Source organism: Trichomycterus rosablanca, chromosome 26, assembly GCF_030014385.1.
Source record: "Trichomycterus rosablanca isolate fTriRos1 chromosome 26, fTriRos1.hap1, whole genome shotgun sequence".
Classification (NCBI taxonomy): Eukaryota; Metazoa; Chordata; class Actinopteri; order Siluriformes; family Trichomycteridae; genus Trichomycterus; species Trichomycterus rosablanca.
In genome coordinates, this window is record NC_086013.1 from 1,315,072 (window position 1) to 1,336,218 (window position 21,147).

The 21,147-nt window shown below is 46.2% G+C and overlaps 1 protein-coding gene across 7 annotated transcripts; it reads right to left on the bottom strand.

Annotated features, from left to right (window-relative positions):
* Positions 1-297: 297 nt before the first annotated feature.
* Positions 298-20,826, bottom strand: mark4a (MAP/microtubule affinity-regulating kinase 4a). Of its 7 annotated transcripts, none has more exons than XR_010007611.1 (18): positions 20,205-20,826; positions 14,568-14,765; positions 13,339-13,392; positions 10,885-10,933; positions 9,977-10,042; positions 9,343-9,413; positions 9,195-9,251; positions 8,661-8,897; positions 8,458-8,577; positions 8,251-8,350; positions 7,481-7,590; positions 7,144-7,333; positions 6,604-6,815; positions 6,415-6,518; positions 5,996-6,277; positions 4,528-4,572; positions 1,767-4,100; positions 1,496-1,584 (listed from the first exon to the last, which is right to left on the bottom strand). XR_010007611.1 is itself a non-coding variant. In XM_062988250.1 (18 exons), the coding sequence occupies exons 1-18, from the start codon at positions 20,253-20,255 to the stop codon at positions 3,818-3,820; spliced, it is 2,316 nt and encodes a 771-aa protein (XP_062844320.1). In that variant the 5' UTR covers positions 20,256-20,826; the 3' UTR covers positions 1,507-3,817. The 7 variants fall into 7 exon arrangements, 5 of the variants coding, with proteins under 5 accessions (XP_062844319.1, XP_062844320.1, XP_062844316.1 ...); XM_062988250.1 differs by adding an exon at positions 4,965-5,051 and having other exon boundaries at positions 1,507-4,100; XR_010007612.1 differs by having other exon boundaries at positions 1,508-1,596.
* Between the last annotated feature and the right edge of the window lie 321 nt (positions 20,827-21,147).

A 21,147-nucleotide genomic window follows, 5' to 3' on the forward strand; every position in this document is an offset into this window, starting at 1 on the left:
CAGGAAAGGTTATTAATATTAATATAATAATTATAATATTATTATATATATAACATAATATCAATCATTAGTATAATAGTTATTACTATTAATAATAGCAATAACAATTTTAATAAATAATATTTTGCTGGTGGCTTTCCAACACTGTTGAATCAAGTCTCCCTGCATACATTACCATTTACTTACCAACTACCCCAGCATACAACAATCACCTCCCAGTTTAAACCAGTAAACCACCAGTTTCTGCTCACTGCTGTGGATCCAAATAAATAAATAAACACTCGGATGGGACGCTGGCAACATCAGTGAAGTTTTATTTCTCTCCAGATCTTTAGTTTCCATTTCTTTCATTGAACCAGGGGTGCACAAACTTTTGGAAACAGAACACTTTTCCCTTCATATCTCTGACCGGCCTGTTCTCTCTCTCTCTCTCTCTCTGTCTCTCTCTCTCTGGTCGTACTGCATATTAATAAAATGCTTCAGGAGAAATGCCATGCCACCTCTGCCACACACACACACACACACACACACAAGGCCGTCAACTACTACATTTACATTTGTCTTCAGTAACCTATCACACTGCTCAGGGTCCAAGCGGGTCTTGCACCTGGGTCCCTGTTCACACCCTTACCCATGTTCTCACTCATCAGGGAAAATTTAAAGCAGTCAATCCACCTTCTGCACGTTTTAGAAGGTTGAAGAAAGTCACTGCCAAAGTCAGTCAGACAAGGGGGTTAGGTTTAGACCCGGGTTCTCGGGTGCGAGATTCATTCATTCATCATTCGTTTTCATGAAACGCTTCATTCTGGTCAGGGTCGCAGTGGGTCTGGCGCCAGCTAACAAAATCCAGAACATAAGTGCAGGAACTGATGCTGAACAGTTTTTTATCCGGGTAAACCTGTTCGGCTAACCCTCTCAGACATAGTCGATCACGTCTGTGGCCTGACAGGCTGATAGCACCGCTGAGATTCGAACCCCGGAGCATAATTTACCGCAGTGCCTCCCTTATGTATGCGTATATATATAATGCTACATCTTTGTTCTATACCGCAGCAGCACAGTATTTCGACATCATGTGTCGACTAAGCTACAAGACGACCTCTGTTAGGGCGGCACAGGGCCGCAAGAAGGGCCTGGGTTCGATTCCTAGGGTTTGATTCCTTTCTGTGTGGAGTTTGCATGTTCTCGCTGTGTCCGTGTGGGTTTCCTCCCACAGCTGGCGACCTGTTTGGGGTGTTTCCTGCCTTTGGCTCTATGAATCGGACCCTCTGTGACCCTGACCAGGATATATCGGTGGTAAAACAGACAATGAATGAATGAAGGGTGAAATTATCACTGACAGCCCACACACACACACACGCCTATCATAGTTCTGCAGCTTTATAGATCCCTGGTTGTTCATGCATTCACTCACACACACACACACACACACACACACACACATTCTCACCCTCCAGACTTTTCCTTCCTCTCTTTCTGTCTCGTTCAGCTTCATGCAGGACTGCAGGTTCCATTTTTTAATCTTCACCACACACAGGAGAGCTCGCAGAGGATCCTGCACTAGCTAGAAATGAACCTGGAGCTCTAAGATAAATACTATAGTCATATTAATATCATCATCATTATCATTAGCTTCAGATTTATATGCACTCTGGGTCTGACTGATATAAATCATCTGATTTCTTTTGTTGTTTTTAATTATTATTAATTATTATTATTATTATTTTCTCTCCCGAGATAATTATCCTAGAAAATAAATTAAGTACCTGTGCAAATATCCACAAATTTTAAGTGTTCACATTTAAGACAGTAGTGCCCTCCGGTGGCAGAGCTGAGGCCAGCGGGCGCACATGGGTCCGCACGCACAGTCGACGGGTTCGTCCGAGTGTCCGAGCGTCCGAGTCTGAACTGTCTCCGGTACAGGAGTCCGAGACAGGACGATCGCGTGGGTGAGCGAGTTTCCTCTTGACTTGCGGTCACGTCCGGTATGGCGTGCGACCGAGGGCATGAGAGCTGACAGGATGTACCGGGTGGACGAGGATGGACGTGATGGGAGCGCTACAAAGGAACCGCAGGAATGAAATAAAAGGGATGGAGGAAATCATACATGGAACCAAGTTTGATTTGAGGTGTGAGTAGAGCTGCGACGGAGTCAGGTTACACTTTTGGGCTGATAGCACCGCTGGGGATTCAAACCCTGGTTCCAGGGGTTGTGGGCTAGCGTAATTTAACTCTGCGCCCATTCCTGTAATATTATTATTACTGTAACGTCCCGTCAGGTCGAGTCTGACCCTCTTATGGATGCTCTTCTTTGAGAACATCTTGTTTTCTGAATCATTGTGTTGATTGGTCAGTTACTAGGTCAAGCTTCCCAGAATGACCACGCCCTCGTATCCACCGCCAATCAAAAATCTGCGTTTAGCGAGGGTTTTATTATTCAGCACAATTCTGGAACTCTGTAGTTCCTCAAACCCTTAAAAATCAGGCTGTGTCCCAATTCTGAAAACAAGTGCACACTGCTACATTTGTCAAGTCTGCTTGTCAGATTGAAACACAGCCTGAATCGCAGAGACTCCGCCTCACAGCTCTGCTCGGACTCCCCCCACTTTCCCCCTTCATTTAGATGTATCCTGTTCCCTCCCACAGATGACAGCTACAGATTTGTAAGAGCTAGGCTAGCACATGCTTCCTGCGAGGCATGCACATAGCTGCGTCGTCACATCACCGGGCTCGTCTGTTATTGGGCTCACGGGCGCCTGTGATCGGCTGATACGACATGATCGATTCAGGCTGCCAATCAGGGCACGACTGCCAGCCAGGAACAGCTTGTGGCACCTCGCAGGGTCCAGACGATGAGAAAGAAGGTGAGTCCAGCTACAGGAGGAGAGACGAGGTTTATCTCTCAGATGATGGACGGACCCACGTCTGATACAGCGGATCAGTCGGTGCGTGTTTGATGACCAGGACCGACATGAAGTGTAGCAGCGGCCGAATGGTTTGTTTAAAGGAATACTTCAGCACATCTCCACTATTACGACTATTGTTCTGACAGAAATCTGTGACCACCGGGGGGCGCTGCTCACTGATGCTATTAAAGCAGCCCTGGAAATACAGAGCATAATTCGCTCCTTGATGAAAGAATCGGTATTGAGAGTAACCCCCCCTGGCCTGAACATTTTCCAATGCTGTGTATGCTGACGCCTGAGATTCGAACCCTATATCTGGCTAGCGTACTTTAGCGCTGTGCCACTGGAGCGTATGTCTAATTAATGCACAATGTGGGACATTCGATTCGGGACACAGCTAGAATTTTTATGCCAAATCTTGCAATGACTTTCTCCAGATGCATATTTTCGTAAGTGTATGGACGCTGGCCTCGAAAGACTAAATAAATGCTCAAGTATTCCTTTAATTGTCGGTAGTCGTAGGGGGAAAAGTGGAGGTATTAAAAAGCTACAGATCCAAGTGACGTCTGGGACTCGGCAATGACTAAATATAATAAATGAAGTGAACAAGAAACACCAAAAACAAAACAGAATGACATCAAGAACAGAATTCAGCTAATTCTGAATTGAACAGGAATATAAAATACTACTCTGGAATCGATCCAGGTCCCGTGAATGAGGTCGGTCAGTGTGTGTGAGTGTGTGTGTGTGTGTGTGTGTGTACTGTTTGTGGACGCACATCTGCGTTCCAGCTGTGTATCAGGAGAGCGCGTCGGCCGGGGAAAAGTAGAACGACAATGTCAAGTCCGCGTAGCCAGGTGTGGGCGGGGCCGAGTCAGTTAAAATACTAGAAGGGGCGTGTCTCCGAGAGCTCAGAGCTCCACCCCCCGGTAGATCCGCGAGGCCATGTGAGTGAAAGCGAGTGGCACTCCCCAGAGGCGCGTGTAGGGCACGCCGCTGACGCTCAGCTGACACGCCTCTGCCTGGAACCCGACCGCTGACCCCGGGGCCTCACGGACGCAGCCGCACCCTCTCGCCGCATCGCGCACAGCCAGCACCAACTCGGCAGGAGCGTGCAGGTGACGGGGCCTCACATCCCAGCCCCCTCCCCTGAACCGGGGCTCTGCCTCTTCTTGATCCCTAAATAGATGGCCACTGACCAGACAGACAGAGAGGAAAGAGAAAAGGAAGAGGGAAGGATTAAGGAAAGGAAAGGAAAAGAAAAAGGAAGTTAAGGGAAGGGAAGGGAAGGGAAGGAGAAAGAAAGTAAGAGGAATTTAGAACTGTGTGTCCGGGGTTTATAACAATAACAGGATTATTGTTCTAAATAACATCCTAAGCTCAGAGCTCCTCTAACTCCTTCTAGCTCAGAAGTCCTTCTCTAACGTCTTTAAGTCTTGCTATGGTGTGAAAGATCTTAATATTTTAAAACGCCCCTTGGACACTAAAACAACACATTTTAGATCATGGTTTGTCTGTACTTTCTAAATATTACATTTTCAGCAAATAATCAATAACAGTAACTGAGGATTAAAATCTACAAACATCCGACTGTATCTGAAACGGCCACACAGTCACTCACCTTGAGATCGGAGGTCGGCCGACTCTCTCAGGTTCATTTGTGACCCTGAAGAACAAAAAGTGGCGTTTAATCGTTCTTAAAATTCTCACGGCGCAGGAACAGAGCGTGCCACACGACTCCACCAGACCACAAACAAACCAGGTGCAGTGCTGCATCAATCCAGAGCATGTCCAACACGGTAAAACACACACACACACACATCCAGATGCATGTGTAGACCTGCATGCAGACAGACATGCATGCGCACTCATGTGGAAAATAGAAAACAGCAGGCGGAAAGGACGCACGACAGGCAAACAGGCAGATATGCTGGTGTGCAGGCAGACAGGTGCGCAGACAGACATGCAGGTGTGCAGGCAGATGTGCAGGTGTGCAGGCAGACAGGTGGGCAGGCAGACAGACATGCTGGCAGGCAGGTGAGAGCGAGACACAGGAACTTACTAACTGTTTTGGATCCCTGTGGAAGAGTGCAACCCGATACTGACTTATTAGAACCCTGCCTCTTAGAGGGGTCGAGATTGACCCTGAGAGAGAGAGACAGACAGAAAGAGAGAGAGAGAGAGAGAGAGAGAGAGAGAGTGAGACAGAGAGAGGGGAGAAGAAGGTAGAGGAAGCAGTAGGATTTGAGGGAGAAGCAGCCGCACTATAGTCTAGCACAGCATTATTTAAGCTTAGATACACACACACACACACACACACACTAAATTTGCTTCACACACACACACACACTCAAAAGGTTCGAATCCCCAGCGGTGCTACTGACCGCTCGGATGTCTACATACAGACATGATTGGCTATGTCTAAGGTTTGGGGAGGGTGTTACAGTCTTGCTCCCAGTGATATTGAGGGAACTGGACCCACTGCACTAATGATCCACTTGTTCTGAGCAGTTGATTCATCTGATATTATTCAAGCAGTTGATTCATTTATAATGATTTGGATAATTTGATTCATCTACAATAATTTAAAAGAGTTGAATCATTTATAATGATTTTGATCATTTGATTCATCTAAAATAATTTAAAAGAGTTGATTCATTTACAATAATTCAGATCAATTGATTCATCTGAAATCATTCCAAGCAGTTCATTCGTTTATAATGATTCGGATCAGTTGATTCATCTGAAATCATTCCAAGGAGTTGATTCATTTATGGTAATTTGGATCAATTGATTCATTTAAAATCATTCCAAGCAGTTGATTCGTTTATAATGATTCGGATCACTTGATACTTCTGACATCATTCCAAGCAGTCAAACTGTTTACAATGATTCGGATTGATTGATTCACCTAATATACTGTAATTTCATACAGTTGATTCGTTTTTAATGATTTGGATCAGTTGATTCATCTGTTATCGTTCTAAACAGTTGATTTGTTTACAATGATTCGGGTAAATTGATTCAGTGATAGTCATTCAAATGAATAAAACACTGGTCAGGGGTGCGTGTAGGGGCGTGTACCGTACCTGCGCGTGAGTTTGGAGGTGATTTTGCTGAACAGGTTGGTCGTGGCTCTCGAGCGGCCGTGCGACGGCAGCGAGGCGTCGTGGCTCAGGGTGGGCGAGGTGGGCGGCGGCCCGTAGGCGGACGGCACGCGCTCACGGATCTGCCCGCCGTGGAACGTGCTGCGAATGGTGGAGCCCCGGGTCAACCGACAGCGCTCCGCCGAGGACGAGGAGGAGGACGCCCCCGCCCCCGAAATACTGAGGGTGGAGGGAGAGGCCGGCGGGAGGCGGTGAGTCAGAGAGCTGCGGAGATACAGAGAGAGAGACGTTAGCCATGCCATGGATTGGCGCCCTGTCCGGGGTATTCCTGCCTCGCACCTGGTGTTACCAGGTGACACTAGAACCACCACGACCCTGACCAGGATAAAATGTGTGTGTACCTGTTCTCCTTGCCGTTCTGCAGCAGTGACTGCCTATCAGTGCTGGATCGATCGGTGCAGACGTACGTGTTCCTGCGTGTCATGGCGCTGCCCGGGATGTTATTCTGCACAATCAGAAACACAGATCGGTCACACTCCGCTCACACACACACACACGGAACACACACGGCGCTTTCTCTCTGTGCTTACGGTGGTGGCGGTCATGTCTTTCCGTCGGTCGGGGATCTCGGCTTTGTTGGGGTTGTTGGCCGTGCTGACCATGGGGCTGGACGGTGGGAGACTGCGGCTGCCCATCACGCTGCAGCTGGCCTTGCGCGGGGGCATGCGGCTCTCGCGCAGCTCGCGCTCGGCCCCGCCTGTCGGGCTGCGCTTAGGGTGCATCACCGGCATGCTCGGACCACCTGAAACACACACACACACACACAAGGATAAATCAGGTCATTCTGATTGTGGTCAGGGTTGCAGAAATGCTAAACATGATCGAGTAAGTGAGTGAGTGTAAGCATTCCCTTTAATAGATTGGTACCCTGTCCCGGGTGTATTTATATGTTGCGGCCAGGGTTTGGGTGGCGCTGGACCCATTTCGGTTTTGGATTTTAGGTTTGTTTATGTTTATTTCAGGGGGTTTAATGTGTGTAAACAGCATGTGTGTGATTGGTGTGTGTGTGTGTGGCTGGTTAGTGTGCATGGTATCAGTGTGTGTGGTATTGGTGTGTGTGTGTGTCGTACAGAAGTCGCTGTGCCGTCTCTGGCGGTGGTAGGTGGAGCCGCTGCGCTGCGTCTTGCTGTGTGAGGAGGAGGAGGAGGCGGACGAAGAGGCGGAGGCGGTGGAGGAGTGCTTGTTGGTTCCGTTAGTGATGGGGCTCTGTCTCACTCTCGGCAACGTCATGCTGCCACTCAGACGAGACTCTGCCCCGTCCTGTACACACACACACACACACACAGAGGAGTTTTACTCACATGACATCAAAACACACTAAGCCCAAGAGCATCTGTTTATCAATAAGAAGCTAATGGCTAAAGACTCGAAGGTCTACCGTGTGTGTGTGTGTGTGTGTGTGTTAACCTCAGTCTTCTGGCCCAGCAGAAGGTATGTCGCAGTCACTTCATTATATTTCTGATTGAGTAATGAATCCTTGATGACGTCGGTAGTGAATCCCAATCCCACCATCATCTCTACACACACACACACACACACACACACACACACACACGGAGAAACACACACAGAGAGAAACACACAGAGACAAAACTGTAACGTACTGGGATATAAATCTAAAACCATTGTACCGGCGTCTCTGCGAACCCATTAACCGCTGAATTTACGCGCTCAGCCCTGAAAGTGGGTGCAAAGCCAAATTGTACACGTTTCTATGGTAACCGCCTTAAACATTAGCTAGTTCGGGGTGAGTCCGGCCTGCCGAATTTACCACAAGCGGACTGAATGTACTTCCAGTCTCTTTATACCACAGTAACAGTGAAATAAAAAAGACAAAAAGCTCTTAATAACATCACTGTAATAAATGTGAGTTTATTCACTGACGCTTCTAAATCTGTTTCACTCCTGACCTGCACTTTTTGATATTTTGGCCTAATAAAAGAAGGTTTGTTTACTAAAGGTTGTTGCTTTTTATTAAATATGACTAATTAAACACTTTGTCCATGATATATACGGTTACTTGTACACTTGTAGTTTGCGTGCACCCTTCGATGCTTCGTTTAAAGCCGTTTGATCTGTAAAACCTCACAGCACTTCACATTTCGGTGTCAGTTCAAGCGCACAAACACTAGGTGGCGGTAAAGCCTGAGCTTCTAAAAGGTGACGAGTTGGCTCACCGATGCGCTTGGCGTCGCTGTAGTCCTCGGCCGGCTCTATGTGGGGCTTCAGCTCGTCCCCCTCGTACCCTGTGTTCATCCATTTATCCTTCATGACTTGCTGTGGAAACATTTGGAGATCTGAATGTGGCAGCGTAGGGAGGCACGTTCCACTGTGCGGTGTTTGGTGGCGTGTGTGTGTGTGTGTGTGTGTGTGTGTTTGCGTACCTCCAGCGTACAGCGCTTGGTGGGGTTGAGCACCAGAAACCTGCGCAGGATCCCCTCACAGTCGGTGGACATGTAGAAGGGGACTCGATATTTCCCTCTCAGTACGCGCTCACGCAGCTCCTGCAACGTCAGACATAAGGGGCTTGAACCAGCAAACTTCTGATCAGTAATCTGATCAATAAAATTAACTTTTGACCCCTGACCTTCAGGTTCTGCCCGTCGAAGGGCAGCGAGCCGCTGACCAGCGTATAGAGGATGACCCCCAGGCTCCAGATGTCCACTTCGGGCCCGTCGTATTTCTTGCCCTGGAACAGTTCGGGTGCGGCGTAGGGCGGGCTACCACAGAACGTGTCCAGCTTGTTCCCCAGCGTGAACTCGTTACTGAAACCGAAGTCGGCTATCTTGATGTTAGAGTCGGCGTCCAGCAGCAGGTTCTCCGCCTACCAAGAGTGAGAGAGAATGCGGAACAATAAAATATAAAATACAGAATTATTCAGTCTCATTAATCTCTACACCCTGAATTGTAGCCTAGTGGTTAAGGTAGTGGACTAGTAATCGCTGGTTCAAGGTTGCCACTGTTGGGCCCTTAAGCAAGGCTCTTAACCCCCACTTGCTTAGACAGTATACTGTCACAGTACTGTAGGTTGCTTTGGATAAAAGCTTCTCCTAAATGCTGAAAATGTAAATGATCAAAAAATGGGGCGTGTCCCAGTCAGGTGTGATGGAATCCGGCTCACCTTCAGATCCCGGTGAACGATGTTCTTCTGATGACAGTAGTGAACGGCCGAGACGATCTGCGGACAAACAGCCACGAATTAACCCAGAAATCTCAGCAGAAGACGTTATCATAGCTGTAACTCATCACGCGTCGGGTACGTGACTCACCTGTCTGAATTTGGCTCTGGCCTCGACCTCCTTCATCCTTCCGTGAGACACCAGGTAGTCGAAAACCTCACCTGACGAAACACACAGCCGAGGTCAAAAGGGTCATGTGACTGTACACGGAGACATGCTGGCATGCAGCGAACATGCAAAAGCTCTAATGCTTATAATTACCAAATATTTGCATTTTTAAACAGGTATCATTAAGATTTGACAGTTCTCAATAACAATTTACTTCCATAACTACGAACTATATGAATAAAATAAATAATTTTATGTAAATATTATTTAATAGAACATCAACAAACATGTTACAGCTAGGTAAACAATACTTCATGTATTTAACCTTGGTGGCTTGTATCTGTTGCTTTTAATTGCCATTATGTGTAAGTGCCACTAGGGGGCGATTTTGAGTTACGCGCTAATAAGTAGAATAAATAAAGGATAGCTACTATTTTGTGTCCTATAGCATGTTCTAAGGTCACTGACGTCTGTACCCGTCTTCTTTTTGTACCTTATGGTCTTTACATAGAGCAGAAGGACGAGCACAATTCTTTGCTTGAGGTACCGTTCCAATTTTGGTATAAATTTCCCCGACTTGCACCATAAAAGTGCAGGCATGAACATGATCGCTTACCTCCGCTGGCGTACTCCATGACCAGATAAAGGGTTTTATCCGTCTCGATCACCTCGAACAGTTGCACTGCAACAGAGAAAAACACGGTATTAAGCATGTAAACAAACACAATGCAAACCGATCTAGCTAGCTACCAGATCAAGTATTGTTTAGATCGGGGGTTTTTTTCAAGCGACGAACATCTTGTCCGTGATTTTTACCGCGACCCAGGCGAGACAAACGATGCATCAAAACAAATAAATAAACGAAATAAACTTAATTAAGGAACACTGTGGCAATCTAGTCCCAGTGAAGTTTACAAGATGTAACATAGACCCACCACAAGGGGGCACTTGTGTGCAAGTTTTTTTCATGTTTGTGCCTGTTTAAATTTGTTGATTTAATTATTATCATTTTTCTCTGCAACCCCATTTTTTTTGGCTGATAAACCAATGGTTTTGAAAAACTCTGGTTTAAGCTGACCAACAGTCACAATAATTAGATCAAGCCCCAAAGAAACTCTGCCACTAGTGGGCGCTGCTCGCCAGCTCAATAAAAGCGGCCCTTGATATGGCGTATCAACAATGACGTAAGAGCAGGACAAGAATCATCAAGATTCAGTTTGTGCTTCCAAATGTGACTATCACTTGCCAACCACGCCCTCTGAGTTTCTGTGGCTGAGCTGTTGTTGCTCCTAGACACTCTAGCTTCACAACAGCAAAGATGGCATCCTATGACATCCCTCAGTTTAAACCATTCTACTGTCAGTGCTTGTCTACAGAGATTGAATCGTTGTTGGCTTAATTATACACCTAATTTGAAGGGGGGCGGGTCACATACGTTTGGCTAACTGTGTATAAAGGGATGGTACTGTGTGTGTGTGTGTGTGTGTGTGTGTGTGTGTGTTTGTGAGATTTGGAATCCTTTACCTATGTTGGGGTGACGAAGAGCCTTCATGATCCGCACCTCACGGAAGAGCTGCAAACAGGTACACACACACACACACACACACGCACACACACACACACACACACACACAATCAAAGCTACATTCGGAGAAGACGAACGCGTGAACCAATTAGCAAAGAATCTGTCAGCAAGGTGCCACACTAAGCTGCACACACACACACACACACACACACTTTTGTTATACATTATTTTCTCTCTCGTCCTCAGGCAGGATCCTATAGATCGGCACTGTTGCCATGGAAACCTCGGTGAGGAGACCGAGCGCTGGTCCAGCTGAGCCGAGGGCAGGAAACCACAACACAGACTGGCAGACTGGCAGACCGGTACCCGACCCACCGGCTACTCTGTGCTGCAGACCGAGCACTCGTTAGCTACGGCTTGATTCAACTGACCGGACCGCACAGACTTCTGGGAAACATTTAACTGCAGTGAGTCAGCATCAACACAACAGTCTGACCAGTACAGAGGTCACACCTTCCTCTCCAGGACTGACCAGCACAGAGGTCAGACCTTGTACCTGGATACAAACCTACACAGGCAGACGGACATGGGGAGAACCTACCAAACTCCTTTTGGATGACTTTGAGGTGAGGACCCACGTTGCTGTGCAGCACCCACACATCCAAGCCGACCAATCACGTGAAGTGTATCACGTGACTGAGTGCAGGCCCCTCCCACTATCGAAACAAGTCTGCAGCGGTATACAGGAGTGTGTGTGTGTGTGTGTGTGTGTGTGTGTGATACAAAGGGCTCAGATTGAGACACTAAGGGGGGAAATCGAGGCCTGTGGAGGGCCACAGCTGTCGACCACTTCAACACACACACACACACACACACTCACACACACACACACACACACACACTGCAGCGACATTTCACCCACACACATTCATTCCATTTGAATCCACCATGATCTGTAACATCACATCACAGTCTTCATAAACAGATGTGTTCACTTATCTTCAGTCACAACACCCCGGTGGTCAGGCACTCAGTGGGTCCAAAGCCTATTCTGGAACCTGGATCCAGACAGGGATTAATATACTCACTCATTCACACTCAGTTTGGCGTCTTTATAAAACTCAACCTGCTAAAGTCGCCCTGTTATAAATGCTGGACGTGTCTTTCCCTCTCTGCCGCCCACTGAGAAGTCACGTCCCCACAGGCAACCTTCCAAAAGTGTGAAGCGCGGCGTACAGCTGATTTACTGGCGGACGGTTTAGCAGCCGAGTCGCTCGGGGAGCGTAAATCAGGACCGAGGAATCATCATAAAGATCTGATCATGATGAAAACTCGCAGCAAGGTTAGCGCTGATTGCTGCCGTCCCACCGAGCGTCGCGTCAACAATGTGTCCCTCTTTTCCTCCCCGTGGGCGTCGGCTGGACGAGCAGTCAGCGTGTTGTTAGGAACGTGTCCGGGGCCACATTTCAATACGCTATTATGCCCACAAAGTGCGACTATGAGACGAATCTGCATCAGTGTGGAATAAGCGTCAGATCCAGGGTTACAGCTCCACATGTATCTGTGTTTATCTGGATTCTCCTCCCTGTTTCACTTTTAAACTTGTGTTACAGCTCCAGTTTCTGAGAAATGGTGAGAATCAGAATCAGCTTCTCCCAGAGTCTAAAACGTTTCTGGCTGAAAATAAAGCTTAACGTGGTTTAATGTAGTAAAAGAAGGAGACAGGAGCACTAAACTTCTCTTCATTATTACTGCTCATAAGTTCCTCCACTAATCACATTCCTCACTCGCTGTTTTACTATAGTAAGTCACGTTAAGTTTTGTTCGTAGTCGCTTTTACTTACTCGTATCAAACAGTTCGTCTCATTCAAGGAGCTTTGAAAAGGTCACATGTGAATGCGCCCTCACTTTGTCTCTAAAACATCCTACCTGCGCCGAACCTCTAACGAACTCCTTCCTAATAAATCCCTGTCCGTCCTCGTCGCTCCAGACGAGAATCGGGTTCATGTTGACGTGTCAAAAGCATCCACGAATATGACATTTGGTCTGTAGGGCGTCAACACAGCTGCCACACAACGTCAGTAAAACGTTTAGCTGCACATAAATAAACTCAAGGACGTCTTTTTCATGCATTTTTCCCCCAATTTTCACCCACTACTGATATTTCACTTCTACTGCTGCTGACACGTGCAGTATGGACCGCTTCTTTTCACCTGCACCAAACGGGTTCATGTGTCGCACACTGATCTCCATTATCCCCCGTCTCTGTGCAGCACCTCAATCAGCCAGCAGAGGTCGTAACTGCAGCAGTAATAATTATAATAATAATAATCTCTACGGCCCCCCTCCCCATTTCAGACAAGTCGATCACTGTCCGTACAGGCGCCCAGCTGGCCGAAGCTCTGAGTGATCTCTGATTTCGGTAGCGATGAGGTGAAACAGAAGCCTCTTACCTTCTGCAGGCTGGTCGGGTTCAGCTGAGTTTTGTCGATGATCTTTATTGCGACCTGAAATGTGAACAAATATAGAAAAGCAGGAGTGAGACGAGCTGCTAAGGATAGCTCCAGATCCTCTCCCAACGTGTAGGCGGTGTTGTTTGGATTTCATAAGAGCCGAGAGATTAAAGCTGCTCATTTATATTTGTTAAACTGCAGAAACGTAGCGAGTGCCAGTGGGCTGCGGACAAATCCGGCATCGTCCTGGGATTGGCACGTCAGGAGGGCAAAATGCCCCCCAAAAGAGCTTTCTCTAACCCCCCCCCCCCCCAACACCCCCCCACCCTGCTTTCTTATTTTAGAGTCTTGTCTTGGCATGACCAACGCTGTGCCAGGTCGAAGCCCTTCGATAGACTGGCAATCTATTCGAGGTATTCCTGCCTTGTGCCTATTGTTTCCTGGGGGGAAATGGACTCACTGTGACCCTGACCAGGATAAAGCACTTGATGAAAATGAATATAAATAAAACTACCCACATTTTTTTATCAAATGTCTGTTTTCTGGGTACAAATGAATCCATTACAGCATGTTAAGCAGTTTTCAGTATCATTAAAATGGTCAGAAGTATTTGGACACCTGAACATGAGCTTGTCGGATGCCCCATGACGAAAACAAACTGTATTAAAACAGAGTGACCTCTGTGTGATCTTGTCAGATTTTCTCACAAGACTTTGAAGTACGTCTGTGGGAATTTGTGCCCATTCAGTGACAGCAAAAGATGACAGCAGCTGTCGATGTTCCGGTTCATTCCAAAGCTTTGTGAACAGGAAAGGACCTTCCCTAAACTCTTGCTGCACATTTGGAGGCATATAATTTCCTATAAATTCCAGTTGTGGGTGAAAGACTTTAATTTAATCATTAGAAGGGGCGTCCCAATACTTTTGTCCATATAGTGTGTTTTGTATGAGGCTCATGTTAAACACCAGCACCAGCGCATTTATGTGACCTTGTTGCTTCTGAATCCTAAATCAGTCTGGCCACATTATTAATGCTTTACTACATGATTATAATTACAACACACTATGTGGTCAAAAGTATGTGGACACCTGACCGTGAGTTGGTTGAACGGCCTTGTTTCTCTTGGGTGGGGTCGCGGTCGGGGTTCTGTGCAGGCCACTTAAGTTCCTGCCCTCATGGATAGGTGTCCACATACTTTTAGTGTAGGAAGGCACGGTTTGGGTTCTCACCTCTCGGCCGGTCAGGATGTGCCGGGCCAGTTTGACTTTGGCGAAGTTGCCCTTGCCAATGGTCTTGAGGAGCCGGTAGTTGCCGATGTGCGGCTGCTCGTCCGAGCACGACGCCATGGAGTTGCGGCAGCGCGCGCCGAGAGAGCGGCTGGACACGCTGGTCCCTTTTTCCGAGCGGCTGGCCGCCAGAGACGTGTGCTGTACGGGCACAGAGACGATCCAGGTTTATAATAATGATCAGAACTCAAGGGTTGGTTAAGGTGGTTAAGGTCATATCTCGTAAACAGACAACAGTTTGTTAATATCAACAATTGTAGTTCTGCCATTGCTCCACTGTCCCAAGGCGTTCCCCAAGGCTCAGTGTTAGGTCCCCTTTTGTTTATTCTTTATATGCTCCCCCTTGGTGACATCATACGTCGGCATGGTTTACATTTCCACTGCTATGCTGATGATATTCAGCTTTACATCTCCTCCAAATCCATTAATACTGAACTTCACTCCACTCTGACAAATTGCATCACTGAAATGAAATTGTGGATGAAAGCTAATTTCCTCAAATTAAACTGTGAAAAATCAGATATGATCATCGTAGGTCCTACAACCCTGGCAAAAACCACAAAAAATTTTCAAATTACCATTGATAATGACACTTTGTCTCCGTCTTCTAACATCCGAAATCTTGGTGTAATTTTTGATAGCAACCTCTCTTTTGACCGCCATGTAAATCACATCACCAAAACTGCTTTCTTTCATCTAAAAAACATAGCACGTCTACGTCCATCACTCTCCTTATCTGCCGCCGAAACCTTGATTCATGCTTTTATTACATCCAGAATTGATTATTGCAATAGCATCCTTTATGGTACATCTAACAAAATCCTAAAAAAACTTCAGTATATCCAGAATTCAGCTTACTCATACTCGCTCCCGTGATCATATTACACCTGTTCTACAAAAACTTCATTGGCTTCCCGTTGCTCAACGCATTCAATTCAAAATTCTTCTATTCACTCACAAAGCTCTCCATAATCAGGCCCCATCCTACCTCACCGACCTGCTCCATCATCACATTCCCTCCCGTAGCCTTCGCTCTTCTGAGGCTAACCTACTGTCCATACCCTCTAGGACCAAGCACCGGACCTGGGGTGACAGGGCCTTTTCCATAGCTGCTCCATCTTTATGGAATGCTCTCCCCAAACACCTACGAGATTGTCCTGACCTGTCCAAATTCAAGTCACTTCTCAAAACTCATCTATTCAAAATGGCATTTAACTTGTAACAACACGAAATAAATGCTTTTATTTTTGCTATTCTTTTTAATAGTTTTTATACTTAGATCACGACAGAAATGTGAAGTCCTAGATCCTAAAACTTGTAAAGTTTTCAGTTTCCTGATTGCATGTGAATCTGTCCTGTTTCTGTCTAATTTTAAGAAATTGTTCTATATTTGTTGTTCTCTCTCATAATTTAGCTAATTTTTAATGAACTGTCTTATGCTGCTCTCTTTGTTTTTATCTTAATTATTCTTGATGTTGATGTACTATTTTGATTTTGTACTATGATTTGTATGGTGTATGTACGTATTTGTTTTGATTATTTGTCTTATGTAAAGCGTCTTTGAGTATCTTGAAAAGCGCTATATAAATAAAATGTATTATTATTATTATTATTAGAACTCAAGGAATAATTCAGCACAAAGTGACTTATGAAGGTTTGAAGGTTTTGGACCTCAAGCGCTTAATTATAAACAAATAAGTTTGTTTTTCATTTCTGATGAATTTACTCATTCTAATCACTCTGCGTAACACTGATGATCAAATTCATTCCTGCTTTTGTTTTTACTGTTACAGACACACAGACGATTAAACCAACAGCCCACCGGTCAGTCAGTGATTGTATAAATCCGCGTGCTGATCCGGGATTATTGTACCACGTCATCGAGCTTCTACAGTGACAAAATAAAGACCCGATCCACAACGTCTACATACAATCTACAAAATAAAATGAACATTTCTTTATTCTACTGCAACATCGTTCTTGGAATAAAGGGAGCACTCTCACACACACACTCTCTCACACACACTCTCTCTCTCACAGACACACACTCTCACACATAATACCCACCATCTGTGCCATGCTACACATGATCACGTGACCACGGAATAATAACAGACAGTCATTCAGACAGTATGAGGGAAGGAGAGAGGACGAGAGAGAGAGAGACAGAGTGAGAAAGAGAGAGAGAGAGAGAGAGAGAGAGAGAGAGAGAGAGAGAGAGAGAGACAGAGAGAGAGAAAATTGCATTACCGAATATCTGGATGTAACTGGATTAAATAATCGACGTCTATTATCTTTACCCACTCACTCCCGTCACACTCGCTCTGCATACTACACTTCTGTGGCAAAACACCATCACTAACCACGACTGCTTTATTACTAACCCCTACCAAACACTCAGCAACCCCTACTGCACTATTACTAGCCCCAACCATGTTATAACTAACCCCTACTGCTTTATTACTAACCCCTACCACATTATAACTAACCCCTACCACACCCTCGCCAACCCCCACTGCACTATCACTAACCTGTACCACATTATAACTAACCCCTATCACACTATCACTAATACCTACCACATTATAACTAACTCCTACCACATTATAACTAACCTCTACCACACCATCACTAACCCCTACCACATTATAACCAACCTCTACCACACCATCACTAACCCCTACCACATTATCACTAACCCCTATCACACCATCACTAACCCCTACCACATTATAACCAACCTCTACCACACCATCACTAACCCCTACCACATTATAACTAACCCCTATCACACCATCACTAACCCCTACCACATTATAACTAACCCCTATCACACCCTCACAACCCTTAGCACACTATCACTTATCCCTACCAAACTATCACTAACCCCTACCACACCCTCACTAACCACTACTGCACTGTTACTAACCCCTATCACACACTCACTAACCCCTACTGCACCATCACTAACCGCTAGCACATTATAACTAACCTCTACCACATTATAACTAACACATTATAACTAACCTCTACCCTTAGCACACTATCACTAACCCCTACCACACTATCACTAACCCCTACTGCACTACCACTAACCCCTACCACACTATCACTAACCCCTACTGCCCTACCACTAGCCTTTACTACCATCACCGACCTTTACCAGGCTATCATAAACCTGTACCACACCATAACTAATAACCACCCTACTCCCACTCCTACTACCTTATCACTAACCCTCACCACACTACTACTAACTCTTACCACAGTATCACTAACCCCTAACAGTCTAGCCCATAGCACACTACTGCTAAACCCTGAAACGATTCAGTACGCTATAACAGAATTGAAACACAGCCTTACTCTCCGACATCCTGCCCACATCCCGGTGTTTATCGGCGCCGCTCCGCCAGGACCGCCGCTCTAGCTCACTTGATTTAGCTTACACAGAAACGTCCACTGCAGCATGGTGCTCCCTAAAGACTGTTAGCCACCGCTTTATCTCACCCTCGGTACCCGGCCTCTATATCAAGGCAGAGACTGTTGGCATGGGGTCGGGAGCGCTGGGCTCGGTGCCCACTATAAACCTTTCCCAGGGGGCCCAGAATTTCGAACTAGGATTCCCCTCGTTTCCACCCAGCTTGAGTTCGGCAGATCAGCTGTAATTCTAGACGACATGTATAAAAGTATAAAGAGTGTAAAGGTGGTCAGTGTTTCTTCAGGGGTTTAAAGTCCATAAACGTAAAAAATAGTTTAGACTGAACGACGAAACAGAAACAGCAGGTAAACAAATCTGGAATTAAAATGTGGTTGTGATTAAATCTGGTTAATTATCAAAACTATTCATTATTATTAAAGGAAGAAGGAACTGGAAAAGATCTTCAGATTTAAACATCATCACTCCAAACAGAGATCTGAACTGTCCAGACGATGATCTTCTCTGTGGTTCTTTATGGATGTAAAAGCTGGACAGGAAGGATCGATCCTTCTGAACCTTGATGCTGGTGAAGCCTCTTGAGAGAACCTCAGACGGCAAAGAAGACGGACAAACAGATCCTCCACCAGATCAAACCCAACCTCTTATACAAAGCCCAGATAATCGGACTGAAGCTGGATTACTTCAGACACATTATGAGAAGAACCGATTAATCAGGAAACACAATTATGCTTAGAAGAGCTGAAGGTAAAAGAGGAAGAGGACGGCCAGCAACAAGATGGATGGAGTAGAGATCTACTTCACAGTCTGCACTCCTGGTGTTTATCAAACCCTGCTTGAACCACTAAACCTTGTGTATAAATTATGAAGAAAGAATTCACTGAAGACTGTTTGCACCATAGGGTGCGCCTGGTCCTTTATACGACCATGCAAAGCATTGTGGGTTGAAGTTTAGCTTTTAGATTCATGCATGGCTCTGTCTAGAGGTGAAAATATGCAAGTGCAGTAATCAATCAGAACAAATGTACTATGTTGTCCTTTGCTCAATAGTCCAGATTTTGTGCTCTTTAGACCAAGCGTATCATTACACATTGTACGAAGCTCACACTGTGCGCTTTAGACTGGGTCGTGAATGCGCTCATTCAGTTTGATGATTCATTTGCCATTTTTTAAGCTTCAAGTTTGTATATTCGGCCCCTGGAACTCAGTTAGTTGCCTCATATTGCATTAAATGAGCATGACGTGATAATTGTTGGACATTCATAGCGACAATATTTCAATTCGGCTCTAATCAGGCAAGTCAAGTCAAGTCAAATGTATTTGTATAGCGTTTTTTACAATACACATCGTCTCACAGCAACTTAACAAAATCCAGGACCGACAGACCAAAAACTCCCAATGAGCAAGCCGAGGGTGACAGTGGCAGGAAAAACTCAGCCTGGAGGATCATTTGAATAAATAGGATTTACACCAATCATACACATACACAATTGAATTGAACTAAAAGTTATAACTAGCAAAAATAATAATAATAATAATAATAATAATAATGTAAACAATTGGAGTTGATGAATTGCAACACAGAGACTCGGGTTCGATTCTCACAGACACTCCTCTAAGATCCAGAAGATGAAGAACTGGCTGCTCTGAACTGACCACTTAGAGTGTCCTGGCGGTTCCTGATCCACCGGGACCATGACCAGGATAGAACAGCTGGAATGATGTTTGTTATTTTGTACCCCCCTGTGGTAGGCGACACCAAAACAGTACGCCACCAAGGGTCGCCATGGCTACGGTCCAAAACCGCATACGTGTACCGTATCGACACCCTGTCTGTGCGGTAGGTTAGCATGCAGCAGCCTGGCCGGGATGTGATCCACACACTCCTGCAGTCTGTAGTCCGGTAGTACGTTAGGACGCTATGCGGTTTTGGAGCGCAGCCCGAATGAAACCGGGATTTGTTACCGAGTGCGCGCGTGAAGAACAAACGCGGCCCGTTTAGCCACGAGCTAACCGAGGCCTGAGACGCACAAAATCACCACCGAGCGGAAAATCAACGAAAAAGCCGCACAAATGTGCACCGAAACACGCACACGCGCATGCAAATTACGCATTATCGAGATGGAACATCATGATGCACTTACGTGATCCGAGCTCCGGTCGGTAGCAGACGGTAACGCAGACCGGGACGACATGTTTAATTTGTGTATTTTATTTCTCTCTATTTTCCCTGAGATGTAAGAGAATTCGAGATGAAGAACCGGGAGCGTGCGCAGGTCTAATGTCCGACACCGGGGCTGCGCGCCAGGCCGCTATCCGGCCCGTACCGAGCCCGCCAGCAAGCCCGTCATACCCGCGCACAAACGTCCGGTAGCTTCTCACAGCCCGAAATCAAACGACGAGGATGATGAAGCAGCTGCTGATGCTGATGCTGCTGCTGCTGCTGCTGCTGATGATGCTGACGGTGAAGATGATGGGGGGTGGGGGTCCGCTAAAACACAACGACGCTCGGCCAGAGAGCAACGATTCGGTAGCACCTCTCTGCCGTCGCCCCCCGCCTCATCTCCGCAAACAGCCCGCTCCCTTCTGTCATAACCGCGCTTCCGGTTTATCTCACCGCTCCTCACATACCGGCTCCGAAAAGAAAAACACGATTGGTTCGGGAGGGTTCGGGAGGGTTCGGGTTCGGGCCCTGGACGCGTTCACATCCCGTGATTGATTGGAGCGCAGATGCGCCGCTGCTGCTGCTGCTGCTGCTGCTGACCGGGGAGTGTCACCGACTGACGCTCTGCGCGCTCCCGCTCCAGCGCCCGCTCGCACCCGCGGTGCAGCTCTCACACAATACAGGCTGGAATTAAGAGCTGACAGCAGCTGGCACACGTTTTCCCCTCACAGGTCACCTGTTTATTTAGATTAATTTACTGATTTTTTTAGTTAAGTTAATACTAAACGTTTCCCTTTTATACAATTTATAATTATTTAAATATTTGTAACTATTATTATAAAAACGCTCCCACACAACACTTACATTTATCTGAAACTGCATGTACAAATATTAATGATTTCCAATCAGGGCATATAATAATA